The 23654-nt window shown below is 42.6% G+C and overlaps 1 protein-coding gene across 6 annotated transcripts in view; it reads left to right on the plus strand.

The window, feature by feature from the left end:
- Window positions 1–5383: 5383 nt before the first annotated feature.
- Window positions 5384–23654, plus strand: part of SPIDR (scaffold protein involved in DNA repair) — a 182306-nt gene continuing 164035 nt past the window's right edge. For 3 of the 6 annotated variants that reach the window (XR_015951481.1, XM_035126454.3, XM_035126455.3), the window contains exons 1-5: window positions 5391–5566; window positions 10448–10603; window positions 11582–11651; window positions 12870–13037; window positions 15879–16042. Coding sequence is in view for 5 of the 6 variants with exons in the window: in XM_035126454.3 (XP_034982345.3) it covers window positions 5552–5566; window positions 10448–10603; window positions 11582–11651; window positions 12870–13037; window positions 15879–16042 (573 nt within the window). In the remaining variant the exon portion in view is untranslated. Of the gene's footprint in view, window positions 5567–10447; window positions 10604–11581; window positions 11652–12869; window positions 13038–15260; window positions 15280–15372; window positions 15484–15878; window positions 16043–23654 lie in introns of those variants that run through there. The other 3 variants (XM_088675475.1, XM_088675476.1, XM_035126458.3) reach the window with 3 other exon arrangements.

Genomic DNA, 23654 nt, shown 5'->3' on the forward strand with positions numbered 1-23654 from the left:
CAACGTCATAAGATAATTTCATAATGGCATAGTAAATAGTTTACTGTGAATGTGCAAATGGCTTCACTTCTCCCCTAGTGGAAGTAACAAGTCATTACCCCTGGCTTTGCATTACATTTGAGCCAGGGATAAGTTAGCAACCATAGCTTTTTTGGAGTGGAACAATAAAACCAGTCGCCAAACCAGGAAAAACACTACTGGCAGAATGTGTGTGTGTGTGGGGGGGTTAATGGAGTCACTATCGTGTGACATCCCATTTATTAGACATTGCTGCTAAAACATGTCCCCGAGTAACAATTTGTTTCAAAGTGCATTGGGCTTGGAATAAATTATGTTTCAACCTCCTGGATTCTCCACCAATATTATTTTCCCAATGGAGGAAAATGAACCAGTCAGGTTACTGGTTTGTTGCTTCTGTTTTTGCTAAGCAGGTCATTGCAACAGACCATTAAATAAATAAAAGGAAGGGAGGCACTGGGCTTAAAAGAAGTAGCAAGGAGTTGGTAGGAGGGACTTTTTCAGACAGCAGATATTGTTGCAAATGTAGAACAGGGCCTCCCCACCAGAAAAAATGGGTACTGAAGAATTTTAGGGTTCTCTCAATGAATTAATAAAAGAATAATTTATTTGGCAAAGGTCTAACCAACAACTAATACAAACAAGCATGTTTAACTCATATTAACACTTGAGGGGGGATGATTTTTTATTTTTTTAGAAACGGGGAGGGAGAAAATACCACCAATACCACTTGAAAAGCAGCCCCTAAAAGTGGTACAGGAAATCTGAGGAAAGGATTAAGGGGACTCATCTCCTTATCACTCATATTCCATCCCCTGCAAACTATAATTCTTCAATATTTTTATAAAACCGTTTTAGTTGATAATACTACAAACGTACTGTTAAGTTGTTTAATTATATCCAAGCAATATAACTAAAGTTTAATCAGACAATTTGTTCCTAAAGCGAGCACAGCAGAGTGATATTAGTAGGGAAAGCATTCCTATTAAGTGCTTATAAAACATAACAAAGAGGAAAGAGGATATGTCACCCTTCTATTAAAGGCTCTTAGGTAGGATAAGCAATGCTAATGCCATTATCGGATAGAACAGGAATCCAGCATGCAACTTTAATTAACAATAAAGAAGAATCGACACCCAATTTCTCTGGCACTAATCTAAAAGTTTTTTCTATGTGGGCTAGGTGTCTCAGGTCATACCACAAAACAAAATGCAAAGACTGCATTTATGCCTCTCTCACTTTCAGAGGAGTTAATTTATAGACCTCAGTGAAAATCTTTCATCAACACACTGAGAATTCAAGCAATTATTTTATTAACTACATATGTAAGTGCTATTTTTCTAGAAAAAGAGGTATTGGAACTCACCATGAACACCTCCCTCATTCTCTTAGAATGGCAATGACACACACCTGAGTTCTGGTGCGTTCCAGCTGAAGAAAGCCTTGCATATTGTTGTCAATATATTACATAGCTTGGTTGTGGGGCTGGTAGCGCCCCACCCCATATGGGACAGCTGCATATACCTGCATTGCAGGGGGTTGGACTAGATGATCCTCAGGGTCCCTTCCAACTCTGCAATTCTATGATTCTATGATAAGCATAGAATCATAGAAGAAAGGTTGCAACGCTTGGGACATTTTAGCTGAGAAAAAAAGGTAAAAGGTGATATGAGAAAAGTTTACAAACTTCTGCAGAACTTTCTGAAGAAAGTGGGTAGAGAAAACCTGTTCTTCCTTTCTCATAACAATAGAACTTCTGGACATTCAATGAAGCTGAATGTTGGAAAATTCAGGACAGACAAAGTGAAGTACTTCACAAAAACAATGGATTTCACTCCCACAAAAGGTAGTGATGGCCTCCAACTCTGATAGCTTTAAAAGAGTCAAATTCATAGAGGATAAGGCTATCAGTGGCTACCAGCCATGATGGCTATGTTCCATCTTCACTGTCAGAGGCAGTACCGTTATGTCTCTAAATGCAAGTTGCTGGGAATTGCAGGTAGACAGTGTGCTCTTGCTCTTGGGTTCTCTGCTTTTTCTCTCTCTGCTCCTGAGATAATGAAAAAGTCAGCATTTCTTTGTCTACTATGTATTTAGCATTTTGGGTCATCTTGCTAAATTTTATAATACAGGAGTTCTTCTTCCTTTATGGGGATATGACATAAGCCAAGCGGTAAGCATCTTAGAATCACAGAATTGGATTCCGTAGAGTTGGAAGAAACACTGAGGATCATCTAGTAGTCCCAATTGGTGGGAGACAGACCCCCTGCAATGTATGAATATGCAGTTGTCCCTTATGAGGATCAAACCTGCAACTTTGATCTTATCAGCACTGCACTCTAACCGAGTCTGTGACTTTTTAAATTAGAATTGTATCTTATTTATTTTGGATAAGCTTCAAAAAATAGGGGGAATGTATTTGGCTGGGAACTAAATAAGAAATTTCATACACTAGTAGTACTGGAGAAATATTTCTGCACTTTTTATTAACAATAAAAAGCCTACTGCCTTATATAAGAGTCAGACGCTATAAAAGAGAATGTAATTTAACTTCATTTGATTTGTAGCACTCTATAATACCTTTTTGATGTTTGAAACTGTCAGCATTGCAATGATTCCCCTGATGTTCTGGTAGCTTTTACTCAAATGCTATAATAATTACTGAACTATATCACCAGCAGTGCAATTCTTCCTGGGTATATCACATTGTGCATAAATGAATGCATATTTTATTTGTGCAGCAACCAGAGATTGTTGTGAAATCCATATATGAATTAAAATGTTGTTTTAACTTTTCGTAATTTTTATTTTTAAAAACATGTGACATAATAGCAGACCCTTTCAGTCACCATCCTTTATGAAACAATTTATTCTTTATATATACTATATAAAGAAGTATTCTAAAGAGAATTTAGACTGAATCCATTCAGTTCTTAATTCACTTGATGCCTGCTGTGAAGTCCACATACTGCCCCCTGTGGAGTGATAAATCTTTTTACACAGTGTCACTGAAAATGTTACTGAGATCATTCAATTCAAAACATATTTATTTGAAATTAGAGTCCATTGATTTCAGTGGAAACTATATTCACAGCACTCCAGTCTGAAACACATTACTTGGAAGTAAGTCACATCAAGTGATTTAACTTGAATTTGCCTTTATTCAGTAATAAAGCTTATAGATATAGGATAAAGCCTATAGATAACATGTCTTAGATATTAACTGCAAAAGGACAAGGGGGAGGGATCTTCAGAGAACTAGCTCCCAAACCATTTATGCCAGGAGTGGCTAACATTTTTTGGTCGAAAAGCCACATTAATCCCTGACCAGCTTCTCAAGGGGACACATTCCTCTTTTGTAAGCCTGAGCTCAACCTGAGCTTTGACCCACCTGACCTTCTCCCTGCAACTGTTGGCTACTCTTGTATACTCCTCCCTTGTGATTTCCCCTTTCTTCCATTTCTTATATGTACCATGATTTTCAAGCCACATCTGTGTATTTGAAATGGCTGAAAAACTCAAAAAACAAAACAAAACAAAACAGCATGAAGTATTAAAATAATTATGTTTACTATTTCAAACCCTTCAAGGGTCCCTATTTTCCAGGGACATCCCTGATTTAGAGAAGGTTTCTGATTTTATATCAGAATGGCCCACTTTTCCTTAGAATGTCCCTATTTTCATTGAAGAAATGTTGGAGATTATGGAGTTATCTGACCCCCAAGCTTTCTGAAGGCAATCCTGTATAGGGAAGGTTTTTTTTTAAAAAAATGTTTAATATTTTATTACGTTTTTATATATGTTGGAAGCCGCCCAGAGTGGCTGAGACAACCCAGTAAGATGTGTGAGATATAAATAATAAAATTATCATTATGGAAAGGGACGTCCCCATTTTCATTGGAGAAATGTAGGAGGGTACGTTATTTCAGTTGTTTAAAAAATTCTGATCTACAGCTCTGTCCTATGCATGTTTATCTAGAAGTCCCACTGTATTTAGTGAGGCTTACTCCAGGTAAGTGTGCATCGTACTGCAGCTTTCAAATTCCAATTGCAGCTGTTTTGTAGAGCAACATACCAGTATGCTCTAAATGTTACTGTTTAATTATGTTCATATAAAACCAATAAGCTTAAGGCAACCCTTCGAGGTAAGCTATGCTGAGAAGTAGTGACTCGCTTATGCAGGGGTGGCATGTCCTGTTTCACCGCTTAAAATTAAGGCGAAACAAGAAGTGCCTCCCACTCTGCTGCTGATTCTGCCTATGCTGCCCTTGCCATTGCCTCCATCACTGGCAGAATATTGGTGCTGGCATCTGCACCAATTTCAGATGAGATCTTGCTGGAAATCAGCGTTGGCACTGTTTCTGTGCCACGGGCAAAGCCAGCACGGCACCCACAGGGCTACTGCCTTAGGGGTTTCTGCTCCCTCACTCCAGCAAATGTCTTGGCCAGCCCTGGGCCTGGTTACCTAGTGAGTTTCATGGCTGAGTAGCAAATTCAACTTTCCTCTCACAGTCTAAGACTATAATATACATTAGTGGCTCCAAACAAGGTGAGGCTGCTGGATCCTGTTGCATTTCCAGTTGGGTTTTTATTTATTTATGTTGATATATGCACCACTGAGGGGTGGTGGTGGTGGAGGTGCCTTCACCTGATGTGTATTACTGGATTTGTTTACTTGCACCAAACGTCATCTGCACATGTGCACCTGTTGCCTCAAATGTACATACCTCACCTCGTGTTTTCAAACCAAATGGGAAGGCTGTTTGAGGGCGAAAGCACCAAACAGCATTATTACTCAAGAAATTTCAGGATATCGATGGATTGTGGCCGGTGTTCTGTTGCAAGCCACCCAGAGTGGCTGGGGAATAAATAATTTATTATCATTATTATTATAGTGTCATGTGCACTCTGGGGCTGGAGTCAAAAACTGAAGGTGCATAAATGCTGATTTACCATCAATAAACAAGCCTTTATAATCTTTCTCACGCAAATCCCGCCTAGAGCAGGTACCATACGGTTTCCTGTAAGAAAAAGAGAGAACCCGTATATAACTGCAACCGACTGGGGAATTTTTACTGGGGGCTCTGAGAGGATGTACTGTAACTGCGTCCCATTAGCTCAACGGCGAAGCCCCACGCGCACACTGCAGCTGATTAGGAGAACCTACAGGGCGCGTGCGCAGCGAGGGTAAAAGCCGTTGCGAACGAGGTCCAGCGCCTTGATGCTCGGGAGCCCCCGTGCGGCGAGAGCGAGAAACGTCAGAAAGAGGCGCCGGCAGCCCTCTATTGCGTCGCGCGTCACGCGCCTTTTGCCACGTCCCACCCAATCAGTGGCTCCGCCGATGAAACGGCGCCAAGCTGGAAGGGAGGGGGCGTGGCCTTCCCCCTCAGTTGCTGGAAGAAGTTTTCTTCTTGGCCCGTGAGTGGAATTCGCTCGGGCCTCTCTGCTCCCCTCCTCCTCCTCCTCCTCCACAAGCCGCGGTGCTCTCGCTCACGTCACGTGGCACAGGGAAGGCTGGTCCTGAGTGGCGGAGATGCTCGTGAGGAAGGTATCAGGGCAACGGAGGACGGGGCGGGCGGCGGCGGCGGGCAGCATCCGAGGAGTGGGAATTGCGAGGGGCTGTATTGGCGGCGGAATAAGGGAGTGCCTGGAAGCTGGATCCTGGGCTTTCTTCTCGTTAACTCCGAATGTTTGGAAGCTGGCCAGCATTGTGTGGAGTGTAACAGGGAAGGGCGCTTTGCACGCGCCCAGAGGCACATATGTTTGCTGTTCTAGGCCGAGCGCCTGGTCGAATTATGCTCCCGAGGGAATGCCACAGGTTTTGAGCGGGAGTGGAAACTTTATGCCTTTTACGTGTGCGATAGAAGGTGTCAGGGAGCGTGTACTGTCGCCTTTTTTAAGGGAAATACTTGCTAGGTTTAATTCTAAACAACGACCACTGGGAAATTAAGTGTATTTGATGGAGAATGATAAGTGTGGTGTATCTTTTTTTAAAAAATCAATAAAGATTAAATGCATATGGCCATGGAGAAGAAACAGGTACATAAACACCACACACACAGATGTGCCTTTGTTCACAGGTTGGGAAATAAAGGTTTAAACTGTCTGTGGTAGGAATTATGAATGTGTGTATTTCAAACCTATTTTATCTGTGGAGAGCAGAGCTGAAAATATTTCGAATTTGATTATTTGCACGGCAATGGGATTACTGGAATTTTATGGTGGGTTTGATTTGGAAAGATGTCAAATGCTAAAGAACATTGCATGTCAAATGCTGAACTGAAATGTCATAGTATGGCAAATATCTGGCAGACCACCTGTGTCAAAGTTCACAAAGACTTGTGGAGAACTTTAGGGGACAAATATGTTCTAATTGGGGGACTGCCTATGGAGAGAAGGTATGCAGAGAAGGCAGGTATTTAAATGTCACCTTTCTCTTTCAATAGAAAAACTCAAAGCGGTTTGCACAAAATGTAAAAAATACGAATGGGACAAATTACACTGAAAGGGATGACCTTAATAGCTGAAATAAAAGACAGTTCATGAGGCTGAGGAAAACAATTCTCTCCTCCCAGTTTAACTCAAATAAATGATATGTAAAATAAGTGATATGTAAATTTTTCAGAGACACCATTAATGGAATCTCTCGAGACGTTGGATGTGATTAAAATAGTAGGATACCGTGTTTCTCATATTTTAAGACATGTCTTATATTTTTTCCCCCCAAGAAAATAAGCCTATGGCTTATTTTCGGGGGTGTCTTATTTTTTGCCGAGCCACGACTGAGCGGGAACCAGCAAAGGCAGCAGCCCGCCGCCGGCTTGGAGCTCGGCGACGTGCGCGCTGCTGCCTTTGCCAGCTCCCGCTCTGTTGGAGCTCGGCAAAGCGCCGCTGCTACGGTACCTTTGCCGGCTCGAGCTCCAAGCCGGCGGCGGGCTGCTGCTTCGCGGCTTCTCCTCCTCCTCCTCCTCCTCACTGCCGCCTTTTTCGGGCTCCAGCTCCTTCTTCCCCACAGGCTCCTCCGCGGAAGGCCCGTCCAGCAGCTCGGCCTCTGAGTCGCCGCTGCTGCTGCCGCCTCTTTCTCCTTCTCCTCCGCCGCCGGGCTCTCCTCCTCCGGGCCCCTCGTCCTGGGCGGGAAGAGCGGTGTTGGGTTTCTCGGCGGCCGCCAGGCTCTCCTGGGTCTCCTGCATGGGGGGCTGCGCGGCCTTCCCGCTCGCCTCACACGCGCGGCGCACGAACAGGCAAGGCGGTGCGCTGGGCCGAAAAGGGGGAGGGAGGGTGAGCGCAGACGCGCGCGCAGGGGAGGCTCCCTCTCACCGGGCCATGTGCGCGAGAGCGGACCCGGCGGCGAGTCTCGCGAGAGGGGGCAGGGACCAACTCGGCACAGGAGGGGGGGAGGAACGGATTCCAAAAGCGGTGCCGTTAGAACAATCCTGGTGGTTAAGTCCAACATGGCGGCTCGAGGCCCCCGCATTAAGCCCGCCCTTAGGTGGGGTCGGATGGACCATCCCAGAAGGAGGGTGGAAGTGAAAGTAGTGTCGTGAGTAGTGGCATCGTCATTGCGTCCTTTCGCTTGTGGCAGTATTGTCGAAATTGAGCGGGAAAGCAGCAGCCCGCCGCCGGCTTGGAGCTCGGCAAAGCTGCCTTTGCCGGCTCCCGCTCAGTCGGGGCTCGGCAAAGCGCGCGCTGCTGCCCTTGCCGGGTCCTGCTCGTGTCTTATTTTTGGGGTATGCCTTATATTTCGCCAGGTCTTGAAAATCCTGCCATGCCTTATTTTTTAGGGATGCCTTAAAATATGAGAAACACGGTATTTGCCATACCATATTCTTTCTCATTGTTTTGGGAGTTGGCAAAGGCATTAGGTGTCTTCCTTTGATTCAGCTGCATTAAAATGTGTATGAAGAGGGGAATAGGAATAGGCAATGTTCCTACCTCACCCTAATTTACCTCACATGGTTGTTGTGAAAATAAAATGGGGAGGAGAACCATGTATGCTGCTTTGAGCTCCCTGGAGGAAAAGCAGGATTTACAAATGGCAAATAAATAAATGATAAATAAAAGTATAACCCATTGCATTTAATGAGTCTTACTTCTGAGTAGGATGTTTGACAACATGTTGCTGACAGCTGCGAGTGATAGAAGTCTGAACTTTCGTTGTGTCTGACCGTAGAGATATGAAGCAGAGTTATGAATGTACTGGCTGCCAGTATGCAACCAGGGCAAATTTAAGGTTTTATTGTTAGTGTATGAGGCCCCAAATAATTTAGGGCCCCATATACCTATACTGTTGTCTTTGTCCATTGAGTTTAATTGGCAGGGATACTGGAGTGGGTTGCCAGTTCCTGCTCCAGGTGGATCACATTTAGTCAAAACACTCCACTATGACCCGTCCATCTTGGGTGGCCCTGCATGGCATAGCTCATAATTTCTCTGAGTTATTCAAGCCCCTTTGCCACGACAATGGCAGTGATCCATGAATGCCTTAGAAAGCACGACTAATAACAAGGCCAGTGGGAGTGATGATATTCCAGCTGAACTATTTAAAATTTTAAAAGATGATGCTGTTAAGGTGTTACACTCAATATGCCAGCAAGTTTGGAAAACTCAGCAGTGGCCAGAGAATTGGAGACGATCAGTCTACATCCCAATCCAAAGAAGGGCAGTGCCAAAGAATGCTCCAACTACCGCACAATTGCACTCATTTCACACGCTAGCAAGGTTATGCTTAAAATTCTACAAGGCAGGCTTAAGCAGTATGTGGACCGAGAACTCCCAGAAGTGCAAGCTGGATTTCGAAGGGGCAGAGGGACCAGAGGCCAAATTGCAAACATGCGCTGTATTTTGGAGAATGCTAGAGAGTTCCAGAAAAACATCTACTTCTGCTTCATTTGACGCAAAAGCATTTGACTGTGTCGACCACAGCAAACTATGGCAAGTTCTTAAAGAAATGGGAGTGCCTGATCATCTCATCTGTCTCCTGAGAAATCTCTATGTGGGACAAGAAGCTACAGTTAGAACTGGACATGGAATAACTGATTGGTTTAAAATTGGGAAAGGCTGTATATTGTCTCCCTGCTTATTTAACTTATATACAGAATTCATCATGCGAAAGACTGATCCTGATGAATCCCAAGCCAGAATTAAGATTGCCGGAAGAAATATCAACAACCTCAGATATGCTGATGACACAACCTTGATGGCAGAAAGTGAGGAGGAATTAAAGAACCTTTTAATGAGGGTGAAAGAGGAGACCGCAACATATGGTCTGAAGCTCAACACCAAAAAAAACTAAGATCATGGTCACTGGTCCCATCACCTCCTGGCAAATAGAAGGGGAAGAAATGGAGGCAGTGAGAGATTTTACTTTCTTGGGTTCCATGATCACTGCAGATGGTGACAGCAGTCACGAAATTAAAAGACACCTGCTTCTTGGGAGAAAAGCAATGACAAACCTAGACAGCATCTTAAAAAGCAGAGACATCAACTTGCCGACAAAGGTCCGTATAGTTAAAGCTATGGTTTTCCCAGTAGTGATGTATAGAAGTGAGAGCTGGACCATAAAGAAGGCTGATTGCCAAAGAATTGATGCTTTTGAATTATGGTGCTGGAGGAGACTTTTGAGAGTCCCATGGACTGCAAGAAGATCAAACCTATCCATTCTTAAGGAAATCAGCCCTGATTGCTCACTGGAAGGACAGATCCTGAAGCTGAGGCTCCAATACTTTGGGTACCTCATGGGAAGAGAAGACTCCTTGGAAAAGACCCTGATGTTGGGAAAGATTGAGGACACAAGGAGAAGGGGACGAGATGGTTGGACAGTATTCTCGAAGCCACCAACATGAGTCTGACCAAACTGCGGGAGGCAGTGGAAGACAGGAGTGCCTGGCGTGCTCTGGTCCATGGGGTCACGAAGAGTCGGAGACGACTAAACGACAACAACAACATACCTATACTGCTGTCATCTCCAGGAACCCTCCTTGTGATTCCCAATGTAGCAGAGGTTTGTTTTATGGTGGCTCGGAATTAGGTCCTTCAATGCAGTGACAGCTGCCTTGTAGAACATACTGCCCATTGAAGGCTCTGACATTATACACCAGGCATCCCCAAACTGCGGCCCTCCAGATGTTTTGTCCTACAACTCCCATGATCCCTAGCTAACAGGACCAGTGGTTGGGGAAGATGGGAATTGTAGTCCAAAACATCTGGAGGGCCAAAGTTTGGGGATGCCTGTTATACAAAATTGGTTAGCTTCTAAAAGTTCTGGTTCTATAAGTTTCTCCAGTAGGATGTGTTAACTTACAGGCAGTATCAGATTTTTTAAAAACCTGTCTTATTTATATATTTATTTTAATTGTTGTACAACACTATGATACTTGTCAGTGCTTGGTGGTCTATATATTTTCCTAAATAAAAATATTTTTCTTTGCAGAGGAAACGTACATGGTGCTCAGAACTTGCCTCTTTTCCAGATAAGAAGCCTATAGATGAAGGGAAGAGAAATTCTGGGGCAATGATGGATGCTGCTTCAGTTTCAAATGCATGGCTTCGTTGTGGTGAAGGATTTCAAGCAGCTTCTTCACTGGAGGTAAAATGATGCTATTTTACTGAGTTTAGAACTTCATGCTAGGGAAGATACATTAAATTTTATAAGGGCTTACTACCTATTAAATAATTAATAGTTGTTTAATCATCTGCTTTTCCAACAGATTAATTACAAAAATATCCATATGGTGATGATTGACAATTAATAATTGGCAAATTTGGGATGACAAGAGGGGGATCTAGGGGGCGGTTAATGCATCCTTGTGTGAGAGGATTTTCCCACCAACTTGAAGAGAATGGTGACATGACAACCCCAGAGGAAGCTCTCCCTGGACCCTGAAGTATTTTATAATTGCTGCCCAGCCTCTAATACCCCTGTTTGGAGTAAGGTGTAAAATGCCGTCCCTGCTGAAATGGAAGTTATGGAATTTTTTATCTGTAGAGGTTTGGGTCTCCTCTTAGTGTGTTTAGGTGGAGGGTGAAGATCATCTGTTTGAATGCACTTTTGTGATATTGTCTGCTGTCTCTGATTCTGCCAACATCAGTTATGTTTCGTGGGGTTTGGTTCTTTTTAGTAACATTTTTGCAATTAAAGCTCTTGATGTGTTTTATTGTATATATATTTATTTCAGTTGTAAGCATCTCTGGGGACCTTTGTGTTGGAAGATTCATAGTACAGTATAGGCGATTTAATTAATAATTATGATGCATTTAATGAATATATAAGAACATGCAGGAATGGTGGGAAAATCAAAGAAACAAGGGAAGGGGAAGAAGGGAAGTCATTGCATGTTTTATTATAAAGAAAGCTATTAATGGTGGAAATGTATATCTGAATTATATGTTGATTTATTAATTTTATTTATACCCCGCCCTTTCCAGTCAAGACCAGGCTCAGGGCGGCTAACAACAAAAATATCAAAACAAGCATAAAAGAAACAATGATGCATTCATAGGTCCAAGAATGGTTTTCATGTTAATTAGTATTCATTTTGTTTTCATTCATTTTCTTTTTAAACAGACTAAAGAATTGTCAGAAAAAACATCTAGAGTTAAAACATGCTTTGCATCATTGCTCAGCTCAATTGAAGGTACAACATCTACTGTATTATTTCACATTAGGAGCGTAAGAGGTTTTGTTTGTATTACCTGCAGGCTTTTTTCTCAGGTTACAACTTCTATCTTGATCTAGGGTAGATTTGCATGACTGCTTATTCTGTTTGTAATCCAGTTTGAGCCCAGCCTTGTAAAATGAGTTCATAAGCTGATGAAACTAAAAGCTTAAAAACATAACATTTGTGGCATCTACAGTTAATTTGGAAGGAGTAATTTAGCATTGTGACAGGAGCTATAAGCTAACAAAGGTCAAGGGTTGAGCACATGTAGTGGGTCTCATATCACCAAGGGTTGCCTACCACCATAGATAAATATACATGATAACTGGACAGGTAAGATCCAACCGTACATCAAATGGATCCATGTAGTTATGGCATCCAGGTCATTGTTTTATCTGCACAGTGTCATAAAATGTACAATTTACTGTCAAGTATTCTCCATTGCTATTTTGTGGGCCAGGATGCAGCAGACTCCTAACCACACCTTATTGTTCAGTTGGACAACTCTGTAAATATGCAGGGCTGGTGGTGAAGTGCGATTCCTTTGCCCCACTCACTGCCATGCAAAAAGCCTTCATCTGAGTTGTAGCCTGTGTTTGGTCAGTTATGTTCTGAGTTTTCTGCCAGTATCTCGCTAACCATTGTCCCACCCTGAGCTCCCCAGAAAACCAGGGAGCTTGTTTAGCTTTGTTAAATGGGAGAGGGTGCTCAGCAGTGACTATGTCAGCTGGCTGGTTCATTTCCCTATTCTTCATAGGCCAAGCAGGCCTTCAACACTTTCTGCAGGTTCTGTGACAGGAAGATCCCCAAGAGCAGGTATCCCCAAACTGTGGCCCTCCAGATGTTTTGGCCTACAACTCCCATGATCCCTAGCTAACAGGACCAGTGGTCGGGGAAGATGGGAATTGTAGTCCAAAACATCTGGAGGGCCGAAGTTTGGGGATGCCTGCCCAAGAGCTATCAGGAAACCATTGACACCCTTTAACTTCTTGAGTCAGAGCTTTAAAAAGTAGTCCTTCATCCTTGTCTTAAGTCGCTATAAGCCTAATCCATTGTTCAAGTTAGTTTATTTCATATCAATTTTAAAAATATAACCTCACGGGTTAGTTCTAAGTATTGTGACATGTACATTGTAGTGTTACAGTAGGGGATGGATATGAAATGTGCTAAATAGTTGCTTATTCTGCTCTACAGAAATCTCTCAGAGTGAGAGACTAAGTGAGTTCACTGATATAGTATGGAGCTCCAGTGGAAGTGACTTCTCAGATGATGACGATAAGACTTTGACTTCAAGGTTTCCTGGTCTGAAAGTGGAGAAGTATAGAAAACATGGCTTGATCTCCAGGGATGGATGTAATGAAGGTGAGGCTCTTTGTATCTGTTTTGTATACATTAAATGAAGGTCCAAAAACCTTCATCTGTGGAATTGTGAAAATTGGTTTACCAATAATACACAGTATCCATATCATTCCCTAGAATCCAAGTTTTCACTGCTATACTATGATTTACTGTATTCTTTGTTTGCATGAGAAGGAAATGGGGGCAGGAGTGGTGAGTGGAATTGAGAGGTTGGAATCATGGTGGAAGTCTGGCAGGCAGGAAGCAGGCATCAAATGATGTGGGCCAGTGTCGGCAGGGGCTGTGGGGGAAGGGGCAGGAAAACAAACTGAATTGTGGGGAGCGGGAGCAAGGAGGCATACAGGCAGATTTCCAGTCAAGTGGTGATTGAGGGCAGGGAATGTGGGCAGGAGCTAGGAGCAAGAACTGTGACTTTAGTAAGGGCTACAGTGAAAGGTAGTAAGACATGTTGACCTCTTGTGGGCCAGAGTGGGTAGTGAGGAGTGAGACTGGGGAGAGTTGTGGAAGGGTGGAGGCAGATAGTTGGCCTTGAATCATGTGGGCTACAGTGGAGAGTAAAAGGTGATGCCTTGGTGCAGGGTATGGGGGTAGCAGGCTGGAGAAGGAGGCAGGCAGTTCTTGAATCATGTAAGTCAGAGTTGGCATGCTGAAAAGGACCTACCTATGTAGCCACCACCTTCATTCTCTAACATGGTCAGATCTGGCTTGTGCATGGCCTCCATTGTGGATATTGATAGAGGGAGTAAGCAGTAAAGGACCAAGAGCTTTGTATATGTGGTGATCATGTACCCCACCCCTGGATAAAGCTAGTGTTACTGAGGGGGGGGGAGGTCTGAAACCATGGTGTGATTCTGGCTTATTCTTGCTAACTGTAGTTAAAGAAACCACAGTTCCATGATTGGGGGATGCCACAAGAATCAGTAGTTATTTTAAGACTGGAAGATTTTGATCTCTTCCTGGCATGGGGAACAAGAGGAGGGGTGAGCATGCTAGTACATATGCATGCTTTTCAAAGAGTGGGAAACTCTTATTCCCTATTGTGTCTGAACTGATTCTCTCTCCCCTCCCCCCTACACACACACACACACACACACACTGTAAAGAAATAAGCAGCCTTAAACAACACTTCTCCCCCCACTCCTACCAAGGTTTCTGGGGAAACAGCTGCCACAGACCAGCAAAACAAAAAAAGGAAGGCTTGCTTAAAGCTGCTTATTTGTTTACTGTGCTGCACACAGGTCCAGCTGTTTGTATACCGAAACCTGCAGGGTGTATGACGAGGTTTGGGTACGAATTCCTTGTGTTTGGATAAGTGGGACCTGTGTGTATATATAAACAAACAGCAGGAAGTTGTATCGTATCCCTGGTCTCTCATGAGGTCACCTTTCTGATACATAGGTTTTCAAATACAGTATCTCTTTTTCATGTTCATAGTTTATATCAGGTGTTGCCAGTGCAGCTCCTGCCGGGTCACCTCTGCCTGCAGAGACCTCCCCTGGTACCCACAGGATCTCTTCCCCTCCCACTGCTGAAATTAGGCTTGAAAGAAGCGTTCTTTGTTGTGGTTTCTGTCTGATGCCCATCATAGTTTGTAAATGAGCCCACAGGCCCCCAAAAGGTGGCAGCCCCTGTTTTTAAGTGTTTAGGTACACAATATACATTTTTTCTTTTACTGTATTCTTTTGAAATAATGTGTGAAGAGGCCTTTATTTTTGTATAGTAACTTCTCCATGCTATTTATTTTGTTGCTGCTATTGTGAGGAACACTAGATGGCCATCTTTCCTTAGTAAACAATCCCAGCATTTGTTTATTAGTTCAGTAAATGTTGCACTAATGTAAGTAGGTCAGGCACAGCTGATAATAATAACATTTTGTACTTTCCTACTGTTCTTAGTGAAATAGAAGAAATGATTGTTTTCCTGATTATTGACTGTTGTTTATCTGACAACATGCACTTTCAATGTCAAACATGTTGCCTGCTGCTTCTGTAAACAGTGAACAAATCTGGAGGAGATGGTTAAAAAACATACTAGATCTGTGTTCTGTGGCCTCATCACTTGCATGTTATTCTCTAAAGCATTACAGAATGACATTGTTACTTTCCACTTTTCATTTTAATCTCTGAGGACATGTCTATTCTTTCTTCTACTGCTTAAAAACTTTTTTGGGAGCTTTTCAGAAGTGCTATTGGTTTTCTCAAGGGTTTTTTGAATGTGCTTTTCTGTTGAAGATGTTGACTCTTTGGTAATTTAAAGCAACTGTTTGAGCAGACTTGACTAGAAATACATTCGGCAGAAATATCAAAAGGCTTTCATTATGTATTATTACTTAAGATGTATCAATTACTTTTTTAGACATCTGAAAGATTAATCCAGTTACTTTGGCTTAGTACTGGAGAAGACTTATAACTAATAGACATATTTTTATACAGTATAGTTCTTCAGATAAGTAAGTGTTCTACACTGGATTGCAACCTCACTGCTCTCTTCCCACCACAGCTTTCCCTAGTCTTATTTCTGATACAGACATTTACTCGGTGAAGTTTTGCTGGTGTGGAGATAAGAGGTGGCAAAAAATAATAATCCATGTAATTCTGCTAAGAGTGAAGCTAGTAAGAAAGATTGCTCCCCTAGCTCTGTATGGATTACATTCCCACTCTGGAATGAGCTATTTTTCTGGGATATAAAGGCTAGTCTTGTCTGCCACAAGTTTTCAAAATAAACAGTTAAATTTGTAAGTGTATGTATTGCATATAGAGTTAGGCGTATGTGAAAGATATTTCTAAGGATGTTAGCATTTTTTAAAGTCTGTTCTAATATTTCTGTTTTTTATTTCCCCTTAAGGTGAATCACAAAACATTGATTGGGACAATGATAGCGATTGTGAAGATAATGTTGACCAGCACAGTGAATCAAAAACTGATGGTACTTTGGACATATCAGACACTGAGTCTTGTACAGACAGCAATATTATGTCTGATGAAGAGAAGGAACACAAACCTTCAAAGGTAAGACTTTCCTTGATTGCAAATATTTTAGGTATTGGAGCACTGGTCTACTTTAAAATTTTGTTTCCTCAAACGTCAGTTGCCAAAATGGTCTGGAGATTGCCAAAGTAATCTAGATAAGAAGTGTTTCAGGTAGACAGTAACACACTTTACCTATACCTTTCTTGAAAAGGGTTTACTTTAGAATACTTGGTGAGTTTGGGATAAAAGAGTTTCGGTGCAATATCCAACCTCTGTCTTACTCAGAGCAGACCCATTGAAATCAATGTCAGCAAAACTTTATTTGTTAAAAACTTTTGGTACACAAACCTGATGCCTGTGGAAAAGATTTGCATCATTTCAGCAGAGCAACTGCTCATTTGTTTACTGTACTGTACTGTACCTTTGGAGGGTGTGAGGGTTTTGTTATCTATAACGACCTATAGCACAATACTAAACTTATTTATTTAGAAGTCCTATTGAATTCAGTGAGGTTACTCTCAGGTATGTGTGGTTAAGATTGCGGACTAAGTACTTATTAGAATAATTTGTTTCTGCTTTTAAAACCCAACCTCAGTGTTTTGTGGTTCCATTTTTGCTCTGCACATTTGAAAAAGTTTTATTTCACCTCCACAGAACCCAGTAGATTTTTTTTTAAATGTTGGTTGTAATATTGACTGCAAAGCATAGATGCACTCCAGGTGAACAGATCTATAGATGCTTAAGAATTCAGGGTATAGATAGGCTGAAGCCATTTTGCTGACATTCTGGCATCTAGGAGCTTTTGGTTCTATTCCAAAGTATTACTGAACTTCCAGTAGGGGGAGACATGAACCATCTTTTTGTTTCTTGTTTGCTTTTATTTGGGAATTGCCATTGTTAAACTCTCATGAAAGTTCAGTTTAGAGAAGAGTACTTACATGTTGTGTGATGCACCATGTGCCCTGTTTTTGCATTTAAGCAGCATAAGCAGGTTTAACTGACCTAGAGATCTGAGAGTGTTTAGGGTGTTTGTCTCATTATCCACTGAGATATAATAAAACAAGACATTGGATTCATAGGGTCTGACCTTTTCCAGTTTTTTTATTAAGCTGTGAGAATATTTTAGAATTAATAAGCATTTGGGGGATCAAGGTGTCAAGAACAAGAAAAGTATTTACAGTGCACCCAAAAAGTTAATACTGTAAGCAAGCATAGTTTCAATTTAATTTAGTGATGTATTTACTTATACTGTATATATCTATCCTGTATTTCACCCAATTGTTCTGGAAGATATAAGAGTTGAAGAAAACTGTTTAGTCTGTCCCCTTCTTAGTACTAGTATTCTTACAATCACAATCCTGAATTCTCAGCATTTCTTATGAAATGAGATTCACCTGTCTCCTTGGAAGTTCCTCATTAACGGTCTGTCCTGTATGCATTCATGGGTTGTGTATATCCTTCCATAATTTTATACTCCCCCCCCCCTTAGAAGCTACTAATCATATTATGTAAGCTTTGTTGAGTTCACTTTGCTGGCTTGTTGAGTTGTTCATAGTGGAGGAGCTAAGACTGTATCAAGGCAAATCTTTAAAAATGTATTTTAAACACCAACAATTGGGAAACACTGGCTTTTCCACTACTTTCTATTACAACATTTTTGCCATATATGAAAACTATTCCCTCGTAGGATGAGAACTGATCATAATCATTTATTTTTGTAATAGAAATGTTGTTTCTCTGATATCAGTGGTTCAGGTTTCTTTGCTTGGTTACCATATTGACAAGTTTGGCCTTTTAAATGCAGAGACTGGGCAATTTTACCTGATTCAGCCCTGCAAACTAACCAACATTTTGTAGAATAGAACAATACCATTTGAAAGAGAACCAGCTTTGAGGGTTTTTTACCTGATCTTTGATGGAGAGTGAATGTGTTGGGGAGTTGTATAGAAATTGGACAATAAATATACAGTGGCTCCTTGGTTTTTGAACAGCTTAGTTCCCAAACAACTTGGAACTTGAACGCTGCAAACCTGGATGTCAGTCTTCCAGAGTTTGCAAACTTTGCTTTGGAAGCTGAACGTGCTCCTGAGCTTCTGTTTTCATGTTGCGCTGCTGGTTTGCATCCCCCCATTGTAATCAAAGCCTTTTTCCTCCCGTTTTCACTGTTGCACTGCTAATTTGCGCCCCCCCCCCCATTGTAATCAAAGCCTTCCATTTCCGATTGCAGTGTTCTGAGTTGATATTTGGAGCTTATATTTGGTGCTTTTGTTTTTGCTATTTTTTGTGTTTTTCTTTGTGTGGCTTTTTCGTTTTTGTGACTGTGGCTTGTTCTTTGTTTATGATTGATTGATTGATTGATTGATTGTGCGGAAAAAGTCCCCCATCCAAACAATGACTATCATCAGTGCAGGTAAGAAAAATACTGTCATCTACAATACAGTGGTACCTTGGTTTACAACCATAATCCATTCCGGAGGTCTGTTTGTAAACAAAAACAGGTTGTAACCCAAGGCGTGCTTTCGCCAATGGGGCCTCCCCCCCCAAAAAATTGTTCATAATCCCAAAAAAATGGGTTGTAATCCAAAAAAAGGTTGCAAACCGGGACACGCACTTCCGGGTTTGACGTGTTTGTAATCCAGAACATATGCAAACCAAGACGTATGCAAACCAAGGTACCACTGTACTGTCTTATTTATTTTACAGTACAGTACATTGATTATTGCTTTCATTTTATGGATCAATGGCCTCGTTAGATAGTAAAATTCATGTTAAATTGCTGTTTTAGGGTTGTTTTTAAAAGTCTGGAATGGATTAATCCGTTTTGCATTACTTTCTATGGGAAAGCGTGCCTTGGTTTTGGAACGCTTTGGTTTCGGAACAGATTAAGTTTGAGAACCAAGGTACCACTGTATAGTTTCTACCAGGAGACTTTGCTTTGCTTAGTTTTCTTGACTTCATGTCTTGTTATAAGATAACTGACAGGAGTCCCTGCATGTGTGCTTAGTTTGTGTGTGTTATCTTTTTCCCTTTTTTAATTGCATGCAATTACAGTGGTACATTGGTTTACGAACTTAATCCGTTCCAGAAGTCCATTCTTAAACCAAAGTGTTCTTAAACCAAGGCGTGCTTTCCCATAGCAGCAGGGGACTCAATTTACAAATGGAAAACACTCAGCAAGAAGCGAAACATCTTATTCCAAGGAAAAGTTGACAAACCAAAACACCTGCTTCCGGGTTTGCAGCATTCTTAATCCAAGTTGTTCATAAACTAAGCTGTTCTTAAACCAAGGTACCACTGTACTCTGTGTAATGCATGGTGAGCCCAAGGATTCAGTCCCATTGTCGGCAAAGTACAGTACGGTAAATTCATATATAATGGCCAGCCATGTTTTGGTACTATGGGAGCAAGCCTTGTGTTTGTATACTCCTACCTCCCTTTTCATTCTCTCGTTAAGGAGTAGCTTCCTGGTCTATTGCAGACTGATTCTGTGCTGTTGAATCTGAATTGGGAAACTGGTTTGTATTTGCTGTCCAAACAAGGATGGTTCATCATGATTTGAAGCTGGTTTGCAATCCTGTTTTGGAGGGCAAGTGCAAACTATGTTGTGCTGCAAACCAGAAAGTTAACAAACCAGATGGAATGCAAGAGGGGGAGAAGGGAGTGTGTAAGCCTGAGGCTTAGTAACTTAATGCCAGACAATAATATGATATTGCACATTAACTGATCCACAGACTGTCCACTTTGAGGTGCATAGATTTCTTTCCCCAAGGAGAAGGGAGAAGCAGGCCTTTATGAACCTAAAAGATATGGCAACCTAGCACTAAATAGGTGGAATAATTTCCTCACATGGTCTGGAAAGGGAAAGAGATCTTTGCCAACAGTCATGATGTTGTGCCATCGTTTACATTTCAGATTTTTGGAGAAAGGAGAAAATTGAGAAGAGGTTGTCTATTTATGCCAGGCATGATGTCACTGATGTTTCAAAGTTCTCTTTCCATGGTGGATGCCCCAGTTCTCAAGTACAATTTCTATGTGTTTCCTGATCTTGTATCCAAATCATAGTAGCGTAATCCAAAATACAGTCTGCTTCCCAGATACCATCTTAGTGGTGTGTCCTTTTGTGGGAATTTCCAGGGCAGTGGCCTGTCTGGGTCATCAAACATGGCTTTGGGAGTTGAGTCACGTTGCATGAGAGATCACTGCCATCATAATTACAGACTCCCTACATATTTTACATACTTTATTTCACTGTTTAGTACATGAGGTACGTCATAGTCCTAGGAATATTTTTTCATTTAAGGAGAATGACAGGATTGACTACTAGAAAGAATTATTGTTTAATATGAGTATGGAAAAAGTAGTTTTGGTGATGGGTTTTACTTAGAAAACAAAGTATTATTATTTTTTATTTTGCTGGTGAAAGTTTAACTGTGTCATACACCGACATTTGAAACTCATATTAGATTTTACATAAAATATGCAAGTAATGCCTCTATGCAGAGCTGAAATCTTATGTATCTACTTTCAGTAGGCAAGTACTTTATGGAAACTTTTTGTAAGTGATCTTTTTTAGATGTGAGAAGGGTGAGAGAATGTGCAGGATTTGTCTTTGTTACCCTCAAAATTGCAGCAGAGTTCATTTGGTATTAGAAGGCTAGTGATCAGAGGAACATTTTGCTTCATTTTCTTAAATGCAATTAAAAATTTGACAGGGTAATCCAATAGCCAACATCTTTATTTGTTTGCCAGCTTATTTTGTTGAAAATACTGTGGTACTCATTGTGCAAAATAAAGAACCTGGAAATAGTAGTGTAAGGCACATGCTGAAATGCCTAGGTGTGATTCAGCCACCACAGTACAGGTACTCAGTTTTTGTCAAATGTGTAAGAACAAATTTACAAAAAACTTGTACGTTTTTTAAAAGCCCTTTTCATAGTTACTTAACATTCCTGGTAAAATATTTTTTAAAGGTGTGGCAGAGGGGAAACAACCTTGACCACCATAATTTTCTTTTCTTTAATTACTGTACTATGGGGCGATTTTTGCACAGCTTTCAAGATGCAGGACTCTTTATTGCATTGTGTGTAATAATGACAGACCATTACTATAATTAATTATTCTGACTGGCTTACAATTGCTAACTGTAGTAATCTCTTATACCCATCTCTTATGCCCAGTTTTTACTAACACAGCACATAGAGAATTATGGGTAAGTAGGTGTGTGGGTTGCTGCTTAAAGCACATTGTGAGCAATCTGTGGGAAGGGGCTACTCTCATAGTTGTAATACTTTTAATTGCATTGCATTTCATTTCATTAGTGCAGGCATCCCCAAACTTTGGCCCTCCAGATGTTTTGGACTACAATTCCCATCTTCCCCGACTACTGGTCCTGTTAACTAGGGATCATGGGAGTTGTAGGCCAAAACATCTGGAGGGCCGCAGTTTGGGGATGCCTGCATTAGTACAAATTGTAGATAATATGAAAATGTAGCACACCTGTACCATGTGGAATCACCATGCCTTAAACTTTGATGGATGCTTGGTTGATTTCTGGTCTTCCTAAGATGATATTATCTGAGGGTCACGGAGAGAATAGCAGGGGCAGGGAAGCAGGTATAGGATTTACTTTGCAGTTTGTATGACAGAGTGGCAGTTAGTGGGTTGCCAGAGCAGCCTCATAGTGTTATGACTAAACCAGCTCACTGTCACCAGATACAGATTTTAATTGGTAGCTGCTATTTATCAATTTGTTTATTGCACTAATATTCCACCTTTTCCTCCAAGGACCTCAAGGTGGTGTACATGGTGTCTCCTCCCTCCTCATTTAATCCCTACAACAACCCTGTGAGATAGGTTAGACCAAGAGGCAGTGACTGGTCCCAGTTACAGGAAGGAATTTTTATCAAATGTTAAATGGTTGGTGACTTGTGTTGTTGCATACAGTGTGGCTCAGGGCCTGAGTCATTTCAATTCGTGTGTGTCAGACTTTATCCTTGTCCTACAGGCATCTTTGTTGTGTTGCTGATATCTGCAAGTAGTTTGAAGCCTATTAATAACTTGGATGTTGGTTGCTCTGTTATGGATGTTCATGAAGAAAAACTCCATATATATATATTTTTAAAAAAACTTTGTGCAGTGGATTTTGAGGGGGTGGGAACTGAAAAATAAAAATAACAGTAATAGTATTAAGTAACCCCTTAAAGCTGCTCACAGGCTTAGGGATAGGGATAGGTGGTAAACTGTTAATTTTTCTACTGTGTGTGCATGTGTATCTATATCTATCTATCCGTCTGTCTGTCTGTCTGTCTGTCTGTCTGTCTGTCTGTCTGTCTGTCTGTCTGTCTGTCTGTAATGGTGCTGGGGCTTCCTCACGAGTAATCCGCTCCAAACTCTGTGGCTGGTTTTTACAGAGTTTTATTTATATACATATGTATAAGACAGAGCAACAAAAAGCATGACTGTTCTATCCGGAATCAGAATCCGGAAGCACCGCCCTTCGTGACTTCCTCCAACAGAACACACAGGGCGTTCGGAATCTACTCTCTGCACGCCTCTTTTCATCCCTCCGTTGTTGGGGTGATGGGGCTGCTGGAGAACCCTCCCCACTGGAACTGCCCAGCTGGGGAGCTGGTGCTATCTCCTCTGGCACCTCCCCTTCCTGGGCGCTCTGGTCTGACCCTCCAACGCTTCCCTCTGGGGACCTTTCCCTCTCAGCATCCTAAAGGGTCTGCACCGATGTCTGAGGGTCAGTACCACCTTCTGCGGACAGCTCTGAAGCGCTGCCATCCCGGGGGCTCCTACTGCATCAGGGAGCCCTTGTCCGCACTTCCTTGGACTCTCTGCTGACCCCTGGTGGTCCCCTGACACTATCCCAAACACTTGGGTACATCCTATATAATAATGTCCATGTTGTCCCTGCGTCCAGTTGTCCCGTGTGTCCCTGGGGTACTGCGCATGTCCCCCAGAGACACAGGGATTGGACGGAGGGACAACCAGGGACACAGGGATTGGACCCGCGCTCTCGGGACACAGGGAACAGCCAACTGCCGCTCCGCCAACCGCCGCTCCGAAGCCCAGTCTCATGCTGGAGGTGCGCGGTGAGGCGGCGGGGGAGAGAAGCGCTCCCCCCCCCGGCAGCCTTGCCGCACACCTCCGGCATGGGACGGCGCTTCCTCGGGGAACCCGAGGAAGCCGAAGCGGCAGCGGGCGCGGAGGGAAGCCCGCTTTGGCTTGGCGGCGGCGGGAAGAAGGGGAGGAATTCCTCCCCTTTTTCCCGCCGCCGCCAAGCCAGTCCCGGAGCCGAATTGCGGCGCGGCGGGGTTTTTCGCCGTTTGCCTCCCCCTCGGGGGAAGGCAAACGGCGAAAAGCCCCCGCTGCGGACTGGCTTGGCGGTGGCGGGAAGACCCGCCACCGCCAAGCCAGTCCCGGAGCCGAATTGCGGCGCGGCGGGGTTTTTCGCCGTTTGCCTCCCCCAGGGGAAGGCAAACGGCGAAAAGCCCCCGCTGCGGACTGGCTTGGCGGTGGCGGGAACATCCCGCCACCGCCAAGCCAGTCCCGGAGCCAAATTGCGGCGCGGCGGGGTTTTTCGCTGTTTGCCTCCCCCAGGGGAAGGCAAACGGCGAAAAACCCCCGCTGCGGACTGGCTTGGCGG

Source organism: Zootoca vivipara, chromosome 8, assembly GCF_965207765.1.
Source record: "Zootoca vivipara chromosome 8, rZooViv2.hap1.1, whole genome shotgun sequence".
In the NCBI taxonomy this organism is placed as follows: Eukaryota; Metazoa; Chordata; class Lepidosauria; order Squamata; family Lacertidae; genus Zootoca; species Zootoca vivipara.